The 18,970-nt window shown below is 30.1% G+C and overlaps 1 protein-coding gene across 1 annotated transcript; it reads left to right on the forward strand.

Annotated features, from left to right (window-relative positions):
• The first annotated feature begins 1,953 nt into the window (after window positions 1-1,953).
• LOC119687426 (putative nuclease HARBI1) lies at window positions 1,954-2,576 on the forward strand. Its single transcript, XM_038101734.1, has 2 exons — window positions 1,954-2,084; window positions 2,141-2,576. Exons 1-2 carry the CDS (start codon window positions 1,954-1,956, stop codon window positions 2,574-2,576), a joined length of 567 nt encoding a protein of 188 aa, XP_037957662.1.
• Window positions 2,577-18,970: the final 16,394 nt, after the last annotated feature.

Here is an 18,970-nt window from a genome sequence, read left to right on the forward strand (position 1 = left end):
TACTGATTCATGGATGTGAAGTTATACAACATTTCAATATACCAATTGGCCTTCTATCCGAAGATGCAATAGAAGCAAGTCATAAAGAATTTCGAAAACACCGATTAAACCACACTAGAAAATCATCAAGAGTTTCATCGAATAAAGATCTTTTAAATCATTTATTATTAGCTTCGGAACCACTTATATCTTCGGAACCACTTATATCTTCGCAAAGGAAACAAATGCGAAGGAAATCACATGCCTATGATGACATGGCGGAATATTTGATTGAAGAGAGCGTAGATTGCTCCGGTTCCGAATTTGATATAGAAAATATTACATTCAGTGACACCTCTGATGAAAGCGAATAAAGTAATTGAAATACGAGTATATGATATATGTATATATTATGAAAACTCATGAAACTTGTTATAAGTAATATATTATTTGAAACAACTCTTTTTTATACGCTTTATATTTGTAAGTAGTTGGTTTAGAAGAAGGAATTTTATGCTAATTTTTCAGATACTTTTTTATAAATATTATTTTTGCATTAAATTTCAGTAAAACTAAAAATGGGACCACGCCCATTTTTTAGAAATATGTTAACATTTTAAAAACATTTATTTGTCTAAAATTTCATTGAAATTGAATCCAATTTGTGCATTTTGATCATTCACTTTGTATGACATGTGGGCGTAAGAATGGGCGGATCACGCCCATTTTTCAGAAATATTGTCATATTATAAAAACACATATTCCTGCAAAATTTCATTGAAATTGTAGCCAATTTGCGCATTTTGATCATTCACTTTGTATGGCAGGTGGGCGTAAAAATAGGCGGACCATGCCCATTTTTCAGAAACTTTTTATTATCCTTAATATAAGTCTTTATGCAAAATTTCATGAAAATAGCATAACATTTACTATTTTTGTCCGCTTGTTATATGAACACGTTACACTGTGCAGCGGAGGCTTGATTAGCTCTCTTTTATTTTTGGAACAGCAAGTGGTGTATATCAGATCGTATTCAATATTAAAAGTCAATAAAAGAAAACTTTATTAAAAGTGAATAAAAATTCAAAATTAGTAAAAATTTTGTTAAACTTTGTTAAAAGTGCATAAAAAGTCAAAATTAGCTAAAATTTTGTTAAACTTTGTTAAAAGTGCATAAAAATTCAAAATTAGTAAAAATTTTATTAAATTTTATTAAAAGTGAATAAAAATTCAAAATTAGTGTATAAAAATTCAAAATTAAAAAAAAAAAAAAATTTTAAAAAATAACAGAAAAATTTTACGAAAAGTTATCAAAAGTGAACCAAATTCAAAAGTAACCTAAATATTCAAGTAAGAATTACCAAAAAGTTAATAAAAGTTAATAAAGTTCAAGAATAACTAAATATTTAACTAAAAATTATTTAAAGTTAATAAAAATTTGAATTGAGAAAAAAAAAAAAACAAAGAGAAAAATAAAAATTCATTTAATTATCAGGCAGTAAAAGACTACACAAAAATTTTTTTTTTTTAAGCGTCTCTTTGTAATTTCAATAGAAACACAAACAAAGAAAAAGAAAAAAAATCATACCTAATCAGGCCTATTCTGAATACTCCCAGGGAACAAAACTCCCTATTCCCAAGCTGTTCCCAAACACACAACTCCCTTATTCTGAATTGCTTGGGAGACAGCAGTTCTGGGAACAACAACAGTTTCAAATTTTGGCAATCATGCCACTTTTTAATGTCGAAAAGTGAGAGAATGAGTAAAACAAAGAAAAGAATTGCGTATCATATGTTGATTTAAATGTTAAAATCGCATTATTTGTTTGCTGCACAAATTATTAGAAATAAATATAAATAATTTTATAAGTGATTAATGAAAAACTTTTATTTTAATGAGAAAAATAAACATATAAAAAGAATTGTGCAGTTGTTGGTGTTCATTTATATAAGAAATTTTCAAAAACTTTAAAAATGCATTCAATTGCATTTCGAATATTAGCGGAGGATTTGGCTCAAGAACATGAGCAAGAAATTTTGCAACAGAGGATCAATCGGAGAAACTTTCGAGACGCAGCAAATCCACTTGAACTGCCTAATTTCTTGTAAGTACAAATGTAAATTTAATTTGGTTTTAAAATAAACTTTTTCTTCATTATAGATTTCAAAAATATTACAGAGTAAATAAACCAGCGTTTATTTACCTGTTAGAGGAACTACAACCAGCAAAGAAGCAGTTTGCAGTTGCTCCAATTGTGAAATTGAGCGCTTGTTTGCGTTTCTTTGCTGAAGGAGCTTATCAGACAGGTGTTGGAAAAGACCACGATGTCGCTCTAACTCAGCCTACCTTCAGTAAAGTGCTTTCTGAAGTTCTGAACATTTTTGAAACGCATTTGTGTCCTAAATGGATAAGGGTTCCAAAGACATCGGAGGAAAAAAGAAAAATAGCTGCAGCATTTTATGTTAAGCATAACATTCCCGGTGTTATAGGATGCATAGATAGAACGCATGTTCGGATTATTGCTCCCAAAGAAAATAAACATATTTACTATAATAGAAAAGGATATTATAGTTTGAACGTCATGCTTGTAAGTTGATATAATGTTGTTTTTGAATTATATAAAAATTTGATTTTTGCCGCTTTGTGATAATGAGCAAAAAATTCGTTATGTTGACGCTTCTCATTCTGGTGCCAATCATGACGCGTTTATTTGGAGCACAAGCGATCTTCGAAAGCACTTCGAACAGGAGTATTTACGTGGTGTAACTAACTTCTGGCTGCTAGGTGAGATTTATTTAATGTAACAAAAGTTAAAAGCCAAATGAAAAAATACATTTTATTTTACTAGGTGATGCAGGATACCCCTTAGAGCCGTGGCTCTTGACACCTTATAGAGTTCCGCAGGAAGGTTCGCAGCAAATGAATTTTAATAACATTCACTCCAAGTGCCGAAATGTTATTGAACGCACTAATGGCGTGTTGAAAAATAGATGGAGATGTCTTCTTGGTGCTAGAGAGCTGTAGCACCAAGATAAATGTTTGTCGTGCTTTACACAATATAAGCATTTATTACAAAGCCAATTGCAGTAGTGATGAAGATGTTTTTCCTGACTGCAGTTCTAACGAAGATGTTTTTCCTGAAACATCATCACATTATTTGTCTGTAGGACAAAATATAAGAAATAATGTAATGAATAGTTTATAAGTAAATAATTAAAAACTTTAAAATAAATAAATTATTTTAATTTTATTTATTATATTTTTTTTAATATGTAAATTTAATATGTAAATATTTTTTCCTTAAAAACTAACAATAAATCTTATTTATTAATTAATTTATTAATATTATTATTATCTGAACATTTAAGGTCTTCTATTTCCATAAATCGACGATTTGTTTCGATTTGGTTTTCAAGTTTGCGCATCTTTAATTTTTCCATACATATGTTGTGTCGCTTTTGCTCCTTAAATTCTCTCTCTTTCCGTTTCTCAGCTTTCTCGAAGTTGTCATTCATCTTATCAATAGACCGGGCTACTTTGTAAGGACGGAATTTTGTACAAATTTCCGCCCTACATAAACTTATTGTTTTTACTAAAAATCGTCTGCATAAAACTCTATTTATATATGGTAAACAAACAAGCAGCGAACTTCCACACGCACAGCCAGCACAGCAGACCCAGTAGCAAACATCCACACGCACAGCAGAGCCAGCAGCGAACATCCACACGCACAGCCAGCACAACAGCTGTTTTGCTCTAGAGCCAGCAGCGTACATTCATACGCACGCGGAATTACACTTGTGCGGTTGTGCGTGCAAATAAGAATTGCATATAAAAAGACGAGATTTTGTATGCAAAATTCACTTAGCACCGGCACACCGAAGTGAGTAGACCACTACTCCAGCGCTAAGTCCCTTTTAGAAGCCCATAGTGTTTTGACGCTAAGGCTAAATCAATCTGTAGAAACTTGTTGAGTAGATTTTATAACGCCTTGGATGTTCTGACGTCTTCGGCTAAAAACTTATTGCGTAGATTTTATAACGCCTTTGATGTTCTGACGTCTTTGGCTAAAAACTTATTGAGTAGATTTTATAACGCCTTTGATGTTCTGACGTCTTTGACTAAAAACCTATTGAGTAGATTTTTAATGCCTTTGATGTTCTGACGTCTTTGGCCGGAAGTAAAGTAAAATTTTATAATATCAAGACTAGAGTAAATTAGTTCGAAAATAAATAATATTAATAAAAACACAACCAACGGTCTCTTAACTTTCTTTGATTTACCATTTACGAACGAGTCAATAGAAATTTATTGCTACGACCCGGACCACGACTGAGTAATACCTCAGCAAAATAAAAACGACGAATCCGTGTCGTTACAACTTTTTTTGTGTATGCTGCAATTTCTTTCGTTATTTCCAGTCCAGTTTTAATAGTGTCACATAGTTCGCTTTGCACACCAACTTCTTTTAAAACATTTGTAGCAATATTTCTATTGCTAGACGGTCCTTTAAGCATGTTTGTATGTTCAGTTGTTTTCGTCAGATCTTCAGAAAACAAAGCTTCTTCACTTTCAAACCGCTCTCCTTCCGTATTTGTTGCCTGCGCTGTAGAACATTGCGGCGAAAGTATTGCAGGAACTTCTGTAGTCCAATTTTGTACTACTGCGATTCAGAATAGCAAAATTGGGAACAGGGAACAAAACTCCCATTCCCAAATTATTCAGAATAGCAATCTTGGGAACAGGGAACAAACTCCCATTCCCATGCGATTCAGAATAGGCCTGATTATACCAGAATTAAGAAAAAGTTATAGACATATCAGAAAATTTCATACATATTTTATCTGAGTTAAGAAAAAGTTATAGACATATCAAAAAAAAAAAAAATCAATTACAACCACAGATATATATTTATTTCTTTATTTGTTTGTTTGTGATTTGGAATTTATAGCCATTTTTGCGGTTGTAAGGTAAGCTATGGGAACAAATAACAAACTTAAAGAGAAAACTAAGTTTCTCTGTAAAAACTGAATGTTTTACAATTGATGTTTTTTTTATGTATTATTTTCATTATCAGTGCTACAATTTTTCTCTTAAAATTTGCAATTCAACTGTTTTTTTCTCTCACTTTAGTTAAATAATATTCCGGTGCAATCACTTTTTTTTATATACACCAATTATCACTATCATAATAAAGAAAAAAAAATGTATAACAAAATTTTTTTTGAGAAAGAAATGAATAAAAACTTTGTAATCACGGTATATTTATTATATTATTAATAAAAATATGTAAATTATTAAATACATTGTAGAAGAATATAAATATCTATATATGCGTAATTATTTTGGTAAAATTTTACTACTAGTTCGAAATCATATTATAAACTTTATAAAAGAATTTCTGTATTTATAGCAAATATAAAAGAAAAAAAAATTACAAGTATATATTTTTTTTATGAGTTCAGTATGAGATTTTATTGATTCTAAATAAAGGGGTGGTGTTAGTCCGGCGATCCAACTATTTTTCCTAAGGCAGAAATTCGCTGAAACGAAATTGTATTCACCTCTTTTTCCGAAATTTTTATATATTTTTTATTTTACGCTTTAATATTTTTCTCCAACAAAAAAAAAAAATAATGAAACGTTTCACGGATAGTAATCAGGCATTACCAGATGTATTACCAGTATTTCCAGTATTCGAGGAAACCGTGACAATACAGGCTGGTACGGTTAAAAACATCGATTGGGGAGTAGAAGAGTCCATATGAACTGAAATGAAAGCAGCAGGGTTACCCAGAGGTAGAACCTGCAACTTAGGTGTAAGCCAGGTATATACAGAGCTTCCTAAGACGGCCGCAGTAATAGTAAATATCAAGGACAAGACTCTTCCCATATTATACGATGAGGATTTCTTTAAATTTAGGAAACCCAAATAAACAATAGTAGTTTTAATAATAATTTTTTTTTGTTGAAATATTGAAGTCGTTTAGGTAGAGTATAATGGATTAGGTAAATAATAGTTGTTTTTTTAAGCATTGAAATAATAATGAATTTAAATTATTAAGTGAATATAAATAAATACATATAAATGAAATATTAATGAATGATAGGATGATAGGTTTAGTTAGTTAGGATAAGAACTAAGGCACGATTTTTTTGTTGTTGTCTACAGCGTAGCCTCAGTTGCCAAGAACCCCGCCCCAACACTGGCGAGCATACCGGTCTAGCCACCGTTCCATAAGCGGTTTCTGAGGGCGCTAATTTTAACATCAGGTAAACACAACAAAGATATTCCTTCAAATATAGCTACAGTACATTCAGCAAACGAAGATAACGGAAATTATATTTCACTAACAGAAAAACCCTTAAATGTGTATAAACACCAAATAAAACTAATAAAAGGCAATCAAAACAAAATTTACTCAAAAAAACTATTTTCAAATTACCTCACTACAATAGTGTATAAAGAACTACCATCAGAAGCTATTAAAGATATTATTAAAACTTATCTACTAAACAACAATAGCTGCGTTTCAGCAAACCTGATCCGCTCAATGATCTGAATCATCTTTGCTGAAACGATACGGATCACGTTTGAAAATAATTGGCAACGCATGAATTATGCCAGTTGGGTTTGTGCACAAAATTTTTTGATTTATGTGAATAATTTTGGCGCTAAAAAAATAAATGAGAAAATTTTGAATACAAAAAATCTAAAAAATAGAAAATAAATAAAATCTGTTGAAATGTCTGAAGTATGAAATGTAAGTTTTTATTTAGTATTTACTTAAAAACTTAAATTTAATTCTATAGTAAATAAATGGAAATTGCAGATTTTATTAGAATTATCGAGCAAAACTGACTTCTCCATTTTCTTTTTAATCACTAGTTCAAGTGTATTAAGCTCCAGGGATGAAGTGCATCAGCATGGATATAGTGGAAATTTTATGGAAACGATCAATAATTGTTCCGTTAAAGATTATTTGATTGGTATTTGCGCATAAAAAATACAATTGCTATATATTAATTATGTTTCATATATTAATAGCTTTGTTAATAAAATCCAATCAGCAAATACAAAATAACCGTGGTGGTCACAATTGAACGAGAGCAATGAAGGAAATTTACATATTTTTGTGGTATATGGCTAATATAAATACTTTTCGCGAATTTGGTATTTGTTTTGGCATACCAAAAGCTTCTGTATGGAGAATAATTGAAAGAACTAGTATTTAGCTTATATCAATTGCAAAATTTCCGTTCGTGATTGACAGCACACATGTTAAAATAAATGCACCTCACCAAAGCAATTAGGCTTATTTCAAAAGGAAGCATGAATATAGCTTAAACTTGCAAGCAGTTTGCAATGGTTTTTTTATAAACGTGTATGTTGGAGAACCTGGTTCCTTATGTATTATTCTGTTTTAATTAAATAAATGTATTCAACTTAATGTTTATATATTCATTTCAAATTAATTGAATTTCATAAATTATAGATTTAGATTTGTTTATAATTTTACTACACCGTTGCATCGCATTGCCAACCTCATTTGCATTAAAATACGTTCCACTTTTATCTTTTACATACATTCCACATTGAAAGTGAACCAGATCAATTGCTGGTTCACCCCATTGTTTTTGTTTTGCATGTAAAATTGAGCGGATCATGTTTGCTGAAACACAGCTAATGTCACTATCTATATACCTAATGATGAAGGTTTCATACAATTTCAAAACATTTATAGTAAATTAATATGCAATAAAAATAATAGAGTATAATAATGAACTGTAAAAATACTAGAATATATTAAAGACTTTTAAAATTTTAGAGACTCATCTTATTGGTCTTCACCAAGGAATAGAAAAAATAGTTAAAATTTTTAAAACAAAATACTCTTATCCGAATTATATTAGAGAAATAACAAAAATCATTAACGAATGTGAGTTATGCAATAATTGCAAAACTGATCATATATCTCATAAACTCCCGTTTAAAATTACTCCCCCAACATATGAAACTCGTGAAAAATATGTTATAGGTTTTTGGAATTGGGACAAAGGAAACTATCTCACATGTATCGACCTATATTCTAAATTTGCAATAGCAGAATCAGTAAAAAATTTAAATTGAATAGAAACGAAAAGAGCTTTATTAAAAATATTCAATACAATGGGTCCACCCAAAATGCTAAAACTTGATGAAGATCAAGAAATAAATAATGTAAATATAAAACAATGGTGTGAACAGCTCAATATAAAAATCGAAGTAACAACAGGTAAAACAGAAATTGAAGATATCGAACGATTACATAAAACTCTTAATGACAAACTACGAATAATTAATACTTCCCAAGACAAAGAACTATCTTACTTTAAAGTAGAACAAACTTTTTATACACATAATCACAGTATAATACATTCCACAACTGGAGAAACTCCATATAATATCTTTTTTAACAAAAAACCATCTTCCATTAACCCACAGTTAATAAAAGAGAATAGAATAAATAACTTAAATAAAAACAGAAAGGATATGCCAATTGACACTAATTACAATAACGCAGAAACATCGCGTAAAAGGTTAAATAAATTAAGTAATCCTTATAAACAATCAAAAGTACTACAGGTAGAAGATGACAAAGAACATTTCATTGTTAAATTCAAAAATAGAAAAGTTAGAAAATATAAAAATCAATTCAAAAGAAAAAAGCACGATTTTAATGATATTGACAATTACAGAACTACATCAGCGGACGCTTGAAAAACAAGGACGTAAAAACTGCATCATGAAACATCTACACAAACTATTTTTAACAATATTTACATTAACAATTATAATCGAAGGTGTTTGCGGCCAATTCATTCAAGTTACAAAGATTGACAATGTATACGGATACTTAATAACAGAACAGGGAAAATTTTATAAACCCACGAATTTCACACACAAAATTTTATCTATCAATAAAACCGAATTAGAAGAAGCATTTAACGAACTCGAATATGAATATAATACAAATAAATATTTGCAAACAAATTTAATTACTAAATATATAAATAATGCAAGAATTGAAAAAGAAATGTTTCATAAAATACATCAGCGAGGTCTCATTAATTTAGTTGGTAAGGGATTAAAATCCATGTTTGGTACTTTAGACGAAAATGATAAAGAAGATATTTGTAATACTTTAAAAGAAATGCAAGATAACCAAGTTAGTACAAATGAAATAAATTCAATAATAATTCATATTAATGAAGAGAATAAATTAATAAAAGAACTAAAAAATATTACGAATGTTCTACAAAATCAATTAACAAAGAAAATTGCAATAGATACATTCTTGAATAATGTAAAATCCTATCTCGAACATATAGAAGTTATTCAGTTAGCATTACAATTATCCAGAATGGGGATAATAAACCCAAAATTGTTAGATTTAGAGTTAATAAGTAAAATAGATTCAGATCAGTTGGAGGAAATAAAAACATCTGTTTGGAAAAACGATAACATATTATATTTTGTATTATCCATACCCCAACAAATTATTGTAACACCTAGAATAAGAATTTTTCCAATCCTAAATAGAAGTAATTTTGAACTAAAAACTGATCCTCATCAAGAATATGTACTTTTCGAAAAAATATTATATAAAATAAACAACAAAAATTTACAAATTGTAAGAGAAGGATGTATCAAAAATATATTAAACAATGTAAAAACCAATTGTGAATACAATCCTTTTAAAGAATCAAATATTGAATATTTTCCACCAAATATCATTATAACGAAAAACATTAACACCTCATATATCAAACAAGATTGTAATACATTAGAAATTAAGATAGAAGGAAACAATTTAATAAATTTTGATAATTGTAAAATTGAAATAAATAATTTTAACATTGAAATTAAACAAATTAACAAACCAATTAATATAGTACCTTATATTAAGAATGTAAGCCAAATCAAAGTGACTGTGTGTTAACATTTTTAATTACTACTTTTATAATCTATATACGAAAATGTAAGAAAACTAATGTAAGCAATGAGGATGTGGTGTCCACCCAAACGTATTTATGATACGTAAGTGAAACCAAAGAAGTGTTTTTGTCTTGGTATAATAAACATAATATACCAGAATTTATATTCTGAATGAAGGAAATTTGGATCGTAATTAAATTTTACCAAGGAGTTGAGAAATACAACTCTGTAATTGTAATCCAATGTCAACCTATGTTCCACATGAGGTTGACAAGAATGAAAATGCAAGAGGAGACAGAAGAATTTGATTGAGCAGAAAAAGTAAAGAGATTTTAAAAAAGGTTGTTGGCAAAGTATATATAAGTGAAGATTTAAAAAATTAAGCAAATTGTAACTTTATATTATAAATAAAAAAAGTAAAAATAATTGTCTATAGTAACAACAAGGACATTGCAATTTCTAAAGAAGGGAGGAGTGACGTATGCACTGAACTCCTAAATATACCATAATAATTATTTCATATATTTGTCGTTGCTCTCAATGCTGATATTTATTTTGAATTCTTACAATTATGCGCACTAAGCATAAATATACATGCTACTGCTGCACAGAGCATATACGTATAAAGAATATAAATAAAATTGCTAATTAAGCAATTTTAACAAACAGCACTAAATTGAAGTAGCACTTAGTTTTAAGAAATGTAATTGAGCTTTAAGTTTCAGTCTAAAATAAAGATTCAAATATAACAGACGTGTGTTATTCGTTATTAACAATTTAACATATGTAACTAAGCCGCTTTCTGACGAGTGTTGTGGATGCACCTTCAATAGGGTGTCATCGAAGTCAGGTCGACCGGCATTAAATAGAGAGTGCCCGTATAAGAGAGATGCAGAAAATAAACACGTCGATTCTGATGAGCAGGAGCTTTTTCGAGACGATGGAAGGAGAAGCGGTTAACACGAGAAGAAAGCACGTGTGTGGTTTTTTAAAATAGAACTTGTGGAACCCTCGTGCCGATAAGTTGTATTATAAAGGCTTTTGGTGAATTGAAATAAGAAAGTGATTGTCAACTTAAATATCTGACTACAATAGTGTTTTTAAATAAAAGAATAATTTAATGAGTATAAATCTTAAGACATTAGCGTTTTAATAAAAGAATAATTTAAACAAATATAGATGATAGTGAACGCAACAGCAGTAATAACCAATAATCAAATGAATATAAATTTTAAAGACAATAGCGGTTTGATAAAAGAACAACTTAAAAGAATATGGATAGTAAATGCAATAGCAGTAACAACTAGAACACCGTTGTGGGTACTCAAAAATAATTTGGAGAAGCAGAACACGAGGTAATCGTGGGTGATAATGGACGAGTTGCAGTGAAATGTGCAGGTGATATTCACACAAATTTCGGTGAAAACATAAATGGTACCTTTGTGCTAAGAGATGTGCAATGCATACCAAACATATGTGCCAACTTATTGTCTGTAAGTCAAATGACTAAATATGGAAAAACGATCATATTTAACAAAGAAAATTGTCGCATATTTGATGAAAATAACAAATTAGTGCTTACTGCACCAAATGTTGATGGTTTATACAAAATAGATGGTGCAATAGCAAAAGATGAGTCGGCATTATTAGCGACCACAGATCCAGAATTATGGCATCGTTATGGGACATGCTTGTAAAACAAATTTAGAACGGATAAAAAATTCTACCACTGGTGTAAATTTTTCAAATAAAGCATTTGCCAAATGTACTGTTTGTGTAAAAGGAAAAAAAACTCGTGCATCTTTTAAAAGCACTGGAACTCGTGCTTCTGAATGTTTACAGCTGATTCCCACTGACGTTTGTGGTCCGTTGCCAACACAATCATTTGGAGGTGCGCGTTTTATTCCAACTTTTGTTGATGACTTCAGTAGGAAGGTGTTTGTGTATCCAATAAAGAAAAAGGGCGATGTTTTCAACAATTTTATAAATTTTAAAAATCTTGTGGAAAATCAGCAGAATGGTAAAATAAAAACATTACGATCTGATAATGGTAAAGAATACTGCAATCACCAATTTAATTCTTTTTTTTTGCTAATCGTGGAATCGTACATCAATGTACAGCCCCATATACACCTGAGCAGAATGGCGTTGCAGAACGTACAGAAGGAAACATGTAGTTTAGTAAAGGAAAAGAAAAAAATTTTGTTCGAGATTTTACCTGGGTTGTCCCACGCTGTTCAAGAGCAACTTGTGTATATGAGATACGGCTGGTTCCCTGTGGTTGTGCGTGTAACCAGATATGAGTGGATTCTTTTGTTTTTTTTATATTTTTATTTTTATTTGGTTTCACTTTAATTACTTGTAATAGAAAATAGAAATTATCATGTGCATTGCGCGCTCATGTCAAGAAAAATAAGTGAGAGCTTTTGCTTCTCTTATCATCATTTGTTTTGATTTTTAAGATCGCGGCGAAAGCTCGTAAACTTTCCGAACTTGCAATTTTTAGTGCTGCCAATAGAGCAGAATATGTAAATTAGGAGTTTTGATTTATATATTCGGAATGTAGAAAAAGACCAAAACAAACAAAACGTTAGGAGAACGGAAGGTTCTACTAACCCGCCAATATTGGTAACTGGAGAAAAAGTTTAAAAAGACCAGTTACAAGTATTAGCGGGGGTATAAAATTGCTAAGCGGAGCTGAAAAAGGAACCAGTTTTGTGAATTTTGATGGTGAAAGGTTGTTTTCAAAAAACTAACAAGAATTTTGGAGAAAAGATTTTTTTTGTGAAAACTAAACATGTTAATTGAAAGAATACTGATATAATTAGATCAGTTTTTTTTTTGATATTCAATATTGTGAACAAGAAAGAAAATTCTGTAAAAATTGGAATATAAAATTACTGCAAAAGTAGCAGTTTTGTTTAAATAAAGTCTTTAACAGTGACTACGTAGAATTCAATATTGTGAACAAGAAAGAAAATTCTGTAAAAATTGGAATATAAAATTAGCAGTTTTGTTTAAATAAAGTCTTTAACACTTGACTACTTAGAATTCTAAATCGTGAACAGTAAAAACATTGTGAAAATTGGCCTAGAATAGGGAATACAGTAAGGAATTTCTCAGTACTGGAAGCAGACAGCTATTATAACGGATGACAAAAGGATAAAAGAACCAACTGTATAAGTAGCGGCATTAGCAGGTATTTCAGTATCAGTTCTATTGAGAATACAATGAGGTCGCAGAATGTAAAATTCGCTGTTATTTTATAAATTATAAAAAAAAAATATTATATCAAAATATGGAATTATATCTATTCGAGCTTAAGTTTTTTTTGTAAAATCATTAATTTTTTTTATATCTGTATTTTCTTTTAATTTTTTTTGGATTTTTTTATTACATTACAAAGCTATTATATTTATGGTGAATGTTGAAAAAAAAAAAAAATCAGTTTTTGTATCTTTAGTTTTTTTATTTTTTTTAGTTTTTTTTGAATTTGTTTACTTTTTTTTAATTAATACATGAATAATAAATACATAAATTAAGTTTGTTATTGTGAACAATCAATCTCTTGATATTTAAGAGATTGATGTGCATTAGAGATGTTTTGTTTAAATTTGATTTAGATATGTACTTTATTTCAATTATATTTATAAGTATACATATAGGTATGTAAAAATAGATGATGGTTCAAAAATATTAGTTTTTTTATGATATGTAAATAAATTTTATTTCATTTGTCAGTATATATATATTTTTTTTTCTTTTTGTTGTTATTACTTTATAATAAACAGATAAATAAAAAAAAAGAAAAAAAAAAAAAGAGGACAAATTTAAATTAAAAGCATAAAATTTTTGTTTTTGATTACATTTATACACATTAATTTATTCTTATGTGAGTTGAGCTTTATTCGGCTAGTAGCAATAGCCTAATTATGATTTAGACTCCTATCGTTAGCTCTAAAGGTGTGCTTCAGGTAGATCAAGGGGGCCTAGCAAAAACAGAATCAGTTAAGTAAAGAGAAACACAGTAAGCCATGGACGTATGTATTGATCAATATAGAAGTATGGCTACCTCCAATGAATGTCTTGAGGGACCAATGCCGCAGGTTAGCTATGAGGAACATCACTGCATTGTGAAAGAAACGATACAAATGATGCGTGCTCTGGAATTGAGTCCTGGGGAAACCGGACGTTTTCCCAATAATGATACACCTGCGGCCTGTGTAATAATTTCAGATGAAAAAAAAACAATGCCTATCTTCTACGATGAATGCTTTTTTAAATTTAAACAACAAAAAAGTTATTATAAGCCCACATATAACGTTTATTGAAACTAATAATAAACATAAAAATATGAATTCTAATTTTATTGATTGCTCTCTTACTCCAGAAAAGCGCTTAAGGTCAATGCTACAAATGAATTCTGAATGTTATGCTTCAGACAATACTGATAGTGAAGACAACGATGATGATATCCAATTTAATGAAACTGTGAAACCACCATATTCTCCAGATACACTAGAAACTAATGTTGAATTAGACAATACAACTGAATTTCATTTTGATGAAACAAATAATAAACATACTGGATTCAATGAGGGTGGTACTGGTGCTATTGAGAATCCACTATACAATTTATTTGTTGGTGGCCTTGAAGTGCAAAGAAGTGAAAATGCTGCACCCGATAACCTCGATTTAACGACTAAGGCGGAACATATTGGTCTCTTGGCTGCAATAGCTGATAAATCTGAGCCTTGTAGTGTTAATGAAGCTTTAAATGGAGCCGATAGCAAGAAGTGGACTGAAGCTATGGATGCACAAGTGACGGCGCTTAAACAAAATTAAACTTGAGTGTTAACAAACTTGCCACCTGGGCGAAAAGCAATTGATAGCAAATGGGTTTTTAAAATCAAAAGGAACGCAACTGGTGAAGTTGAGCGTTACAAAGCACGACTTGTAATAAAAGGATATTCTCAAGTAGCAGGAATTGATTATGTTGAGACGTACTCACCAGTAGTACGATATGCATCCATACGCTTGCTCTTGGCGATGACAACTAAATATGACTTATCAATTCATCAAATGGATGCAGTTACAGCATTTTTGCAAGGTAAGCTAGAGGAGGATATCTTCATGCGTCAACCTGAGTACATCAATGATGGAACAAACAAGGTATGTCTTTTACGAAAAAGTTTGTATGGATTGAAACAAGCAAGCAGAGTATGGAACATCAAATTAAATAATGTTTTAACGAAGCAGTTAGGTTTCAAAAGATCAGCAGCTGATCAATGCATCTATTTTCGACACTCAGATCTGAATACAATAATACTTGCTGTTTATGTAGATGACATTCTGATTTTTGGTAGCAATTGTACAATGATATCTAAACTAAAGAAAAATTTGTCAACACACTTCAAGATGAAGGATATGGGTCAGTACTTGATATGAATATAGTAAAAAATACAGATGGTTCAATTTCTATTGACCAAACAAATTACATAATTAGTATATTAGACAGATTTAATATGTCTAATTGTAATCCGATTAGCACTCCTATGGATCCGAACCAGAGGCCAAATAAAGAAAGACTGAAGACTGAAGATGAAAAGCAGAAAATGAATTGAATCCTCTATCAAGAAGCGATAGGTTGCATTAAGTATGCGGCACAAATAAGCAGACCTGACATAAGCTATGCTGTCAGTTCCTTAAGTCGATATAATACAAATTATGGTAAGACTCACTGGTCAGCTCTGAAAAGAGTTTTGAGGTATCTAAAGGGCACTGACGTACAAAAGAGAATATGGGAATGACTTAGTTGGGTACTGTGATGCTGACTGGGGATCACGACAATCGACGCTCCACGACTGGCTATGTTTTTAAATTGCAGGGAAGTGCAATTTAATGGGCAACACGCAGATAACCAACCATACCTCTATCATCTACAGAGGCCGAATTCATGTCGAAGGTTGCTGCTATACAAGAATCTATATGGCTCAAACGTTTTGAAACCGAAATATTTTTGCAGTCTGAAACATCGTTGACTTTGTTTTGTCACAACCAGGGAGCTATACAACTTGCAAAAAATAGAACGAAACAAAAACGAAACATATTGACGTCAAGCACTATTTTATTCGCGAAAAATTGGCAACTGGAATGTTAAATCTGAACTACTTATCAACAAACGAAATGGTTGCAGATATATTGACGAAAGCCGTAAACCGAGTAAAATTGAGTAAATTCATTGCAGAATATGGATTAAATTAATTAGTTTAATATGCATATATATATCATTAAAGCTATAGTGTGGGTGTTATAATAAATATAGTAATAATGTAGTAATAATTATAATACTACTAATGTATAGCTTTAATTTTATACATATATGGCAACCCTTAAATATTATGTCATTTAATGTAAATAAATTTCCTTCTTCTTTAACTTACAACCGAACCGAAAAGACGTGTTTTTTTTATCATAAATAGTAAAACTTTGTATAATAAATAAATACCTTTTCAACTAATATAATATACATATAAGTTAACAACTATTACCCATTTCAATACCGTGATGATGTCGATCATCATGGCTAAATCTCTTAATTTTCGATACTATAGAACTAGAACATATTACAGACATTGAGAACGTACAAATAAGCATAAACAATATTTTAAGTTCTGCTAAAATCAAAATATTACAGAATAGTACAATGATATATTATATTTTAAAAATTCCTCTTATTAATTCTATTTGCGATTATGTTAAAACTTTTCCCGTTGTTCACAATAAGTCTATAATAAAATTAGAAGTTAATGAAGTAACAGTCTGCGGAAAAATGTCAAAACCTGTCCAGAATTGTATTGAAACTGTCGCTATCAACATATGACAACCAATAATATCTTCGTTAGTCTCACAACTGTTAAATAACAATACAGCAAGCTGCGCAACCAAATCAGCTCATCACGTACCATCAATCCAGACAATCGTCGAGGAAAAATTATTCTGAATGACGTGTCGAATACAACCATATTTTACGAAAAAAAATATGACAGTATCGGGAACATTTTTATTGGAATTTTTCGATAAAATACGAATAAACAACTCTGTTTTCGTAGCTGCTAAAGATATATGTTTGCCCTAACCCCATCATCCTAAAACCTTGGATCTAAACCAGTTGACGGACGATACTAAACTAACGCTTCATTTTTTAAACCAGATGCACATTGATAATACTCAGCACATTATAACACTAGAAGAAGAGCTGCAATATCAGAAAATGTCTTATTGGGTAATGATTCCTGTAGCGTCCTTTAGGACAATTGTTAACTTATATTCAACGTCCATTAATATCTAATTTTAATAAATTATTCAATATAAGAACAATCCCAGATGAAGATGGAAAATTAATATTAAATGATAAAATCACTAAGTGTCAAAATCATTATGTAAATGGAAAAAATAGAATAAAATAAATCTTTTTGTGAAATTTCAAATACAAACACATGTCTTGATAAATTATTAAATTTAAAATTTGAAACCATTTAATGTAATAAAGCAAGTGAAAAAAGTAAAAAAATCGGAGTTATAAATGATGGTTCCATTTTAATCTCAGCTTCTTCAAATCCAAATTACACAAACAAAAGTTGCAAAAAAGAACACTTCGAGTACAACATTGAACCGTTTACTGCTTCAATACATGGGATTCAAAAGGACTTGGCGCATAAAATGAAAGATGTTACAGCGTTAACACTATTTAACCTCTTTTTTGATGATGAAGTTTTGCAATTGATTATTCGAGAAAGAAATCCTTATGCTCTGATTTTTACCTAAATATAACTACTCTAAAGCGGTTTCTAGGCATTTTGATTTTATCTGGGTATCACACTCTGCCATCAGTTCGCGACTACTGATCAAACCATCCTAAGTTGTGTATACCAATAGTAAGACACTGCATGTCCAGAAGTTGCTTTTTAAAAATTAAGCAATTTATTCACTTCAGTAATAACTACAGCTAAGATGAAAATGATAAAATGGCTAAGATAATGTATAAATATTTTCCACACTATTTATTTTCCTGAAGAGCTTTCGTGTATTAAAGATTCGTCCTCCTCATCAGTAGTCAAAGTTTCGTAGTGAACGGACGTGTTTTTTAACCGGTCTCGAAGAAATTTAAATTACAGTATAAAAACAAGTAAATAAGAAGTACTCTTATAAATATCACTTTTGTTATTAATACAAATTCACAAAAATAGATCATTTTTGGGCAAAAAACAATTAGTAAAACTTTAAAGTGCATAAAATATTAATTTGAAAATAACGCGCGCTTTTTTCGATTTTTGTTGACTTTCTTTCCTTTTGCACAACTTTATTAAAGAAAAAAAAAAACTCAAACAGCTGACAGAGACAGCAGATTAATTTCTAAAGCTTATAATCAAAAGTGAATAAGCATTCAAACAAAAGAACAGTGCGGTTTTGTGTATATATAAACAAAACAAAAAGTGCTGGTAGAGACAGCGATTATTATATTTTATTTTATTACTGAAAAAGCTGTTTATAGTAATTAAACAAAAGTAAAATATTCAGCTGAGACAGCATATACAACCTATTCTTTGTTTAGTGTGTACACAAACCACTATATATTAAAAGTCTTATAACACAAAATCAGTAATCCTCAAACTGTTCATAATAGTAAACTTTATTTTCAATTAGAAAATTTCAATTTCATTTCTTATTTTGGTAATCGCTTAATTTATCGTAATGCCGGTCAATCGAACTCCACCAAAAGATGGAGGCGAGTCAAATCACGAGCAACAATCACAGCAAGAACAACAACAACAGCATAAAACGCACCAACAAGCTGTCCTATGCTCAAAAGCATCCAATAATAATAATCAAACAAAACTTCTACAATCAAATCAACAGCTACAACTGCAAGAAAAATCATTGCAAACCAAACAAAAACAACCACAACAGAACCAGCAAATAAAGAAACAACAAATGCAGCAGGAGTACCA

Source organism: Teleopsis dalmanni, chromosome 1 (genome assembly GCF_002237135.1).
Source record: "Teleopsis dalmanni isolate 2A chromosome 1, ASM223713v2, whole genome shotgun sequence".
Taxonomy (NCBI): domain Eukaryota; kingdom Metazoa; phylum Arthropoda; class Insecta; order Diptera; family Diopsidae; genus Teleopsis; species Teleopsis dalmanni.

What these genes read in the sequence shown, in the direction of transcription:
- LOC119687426 (XM_038101734.1), top strand. Translation starts at nt 1,954, where the DNA reads ATGCATTCAATTGCATTTCGAATATTAGCGGAGGATTTGGCTCAAGAA. An exon ending in CTTGAACTGCCTAATTTCTT is followed by an intron (nt 2,085 to 2,140) that starts GTAAGTACAAAT and finishes TCTTCATTATAG; the next exon opens with ATTTCAAAAATATTACAGAG.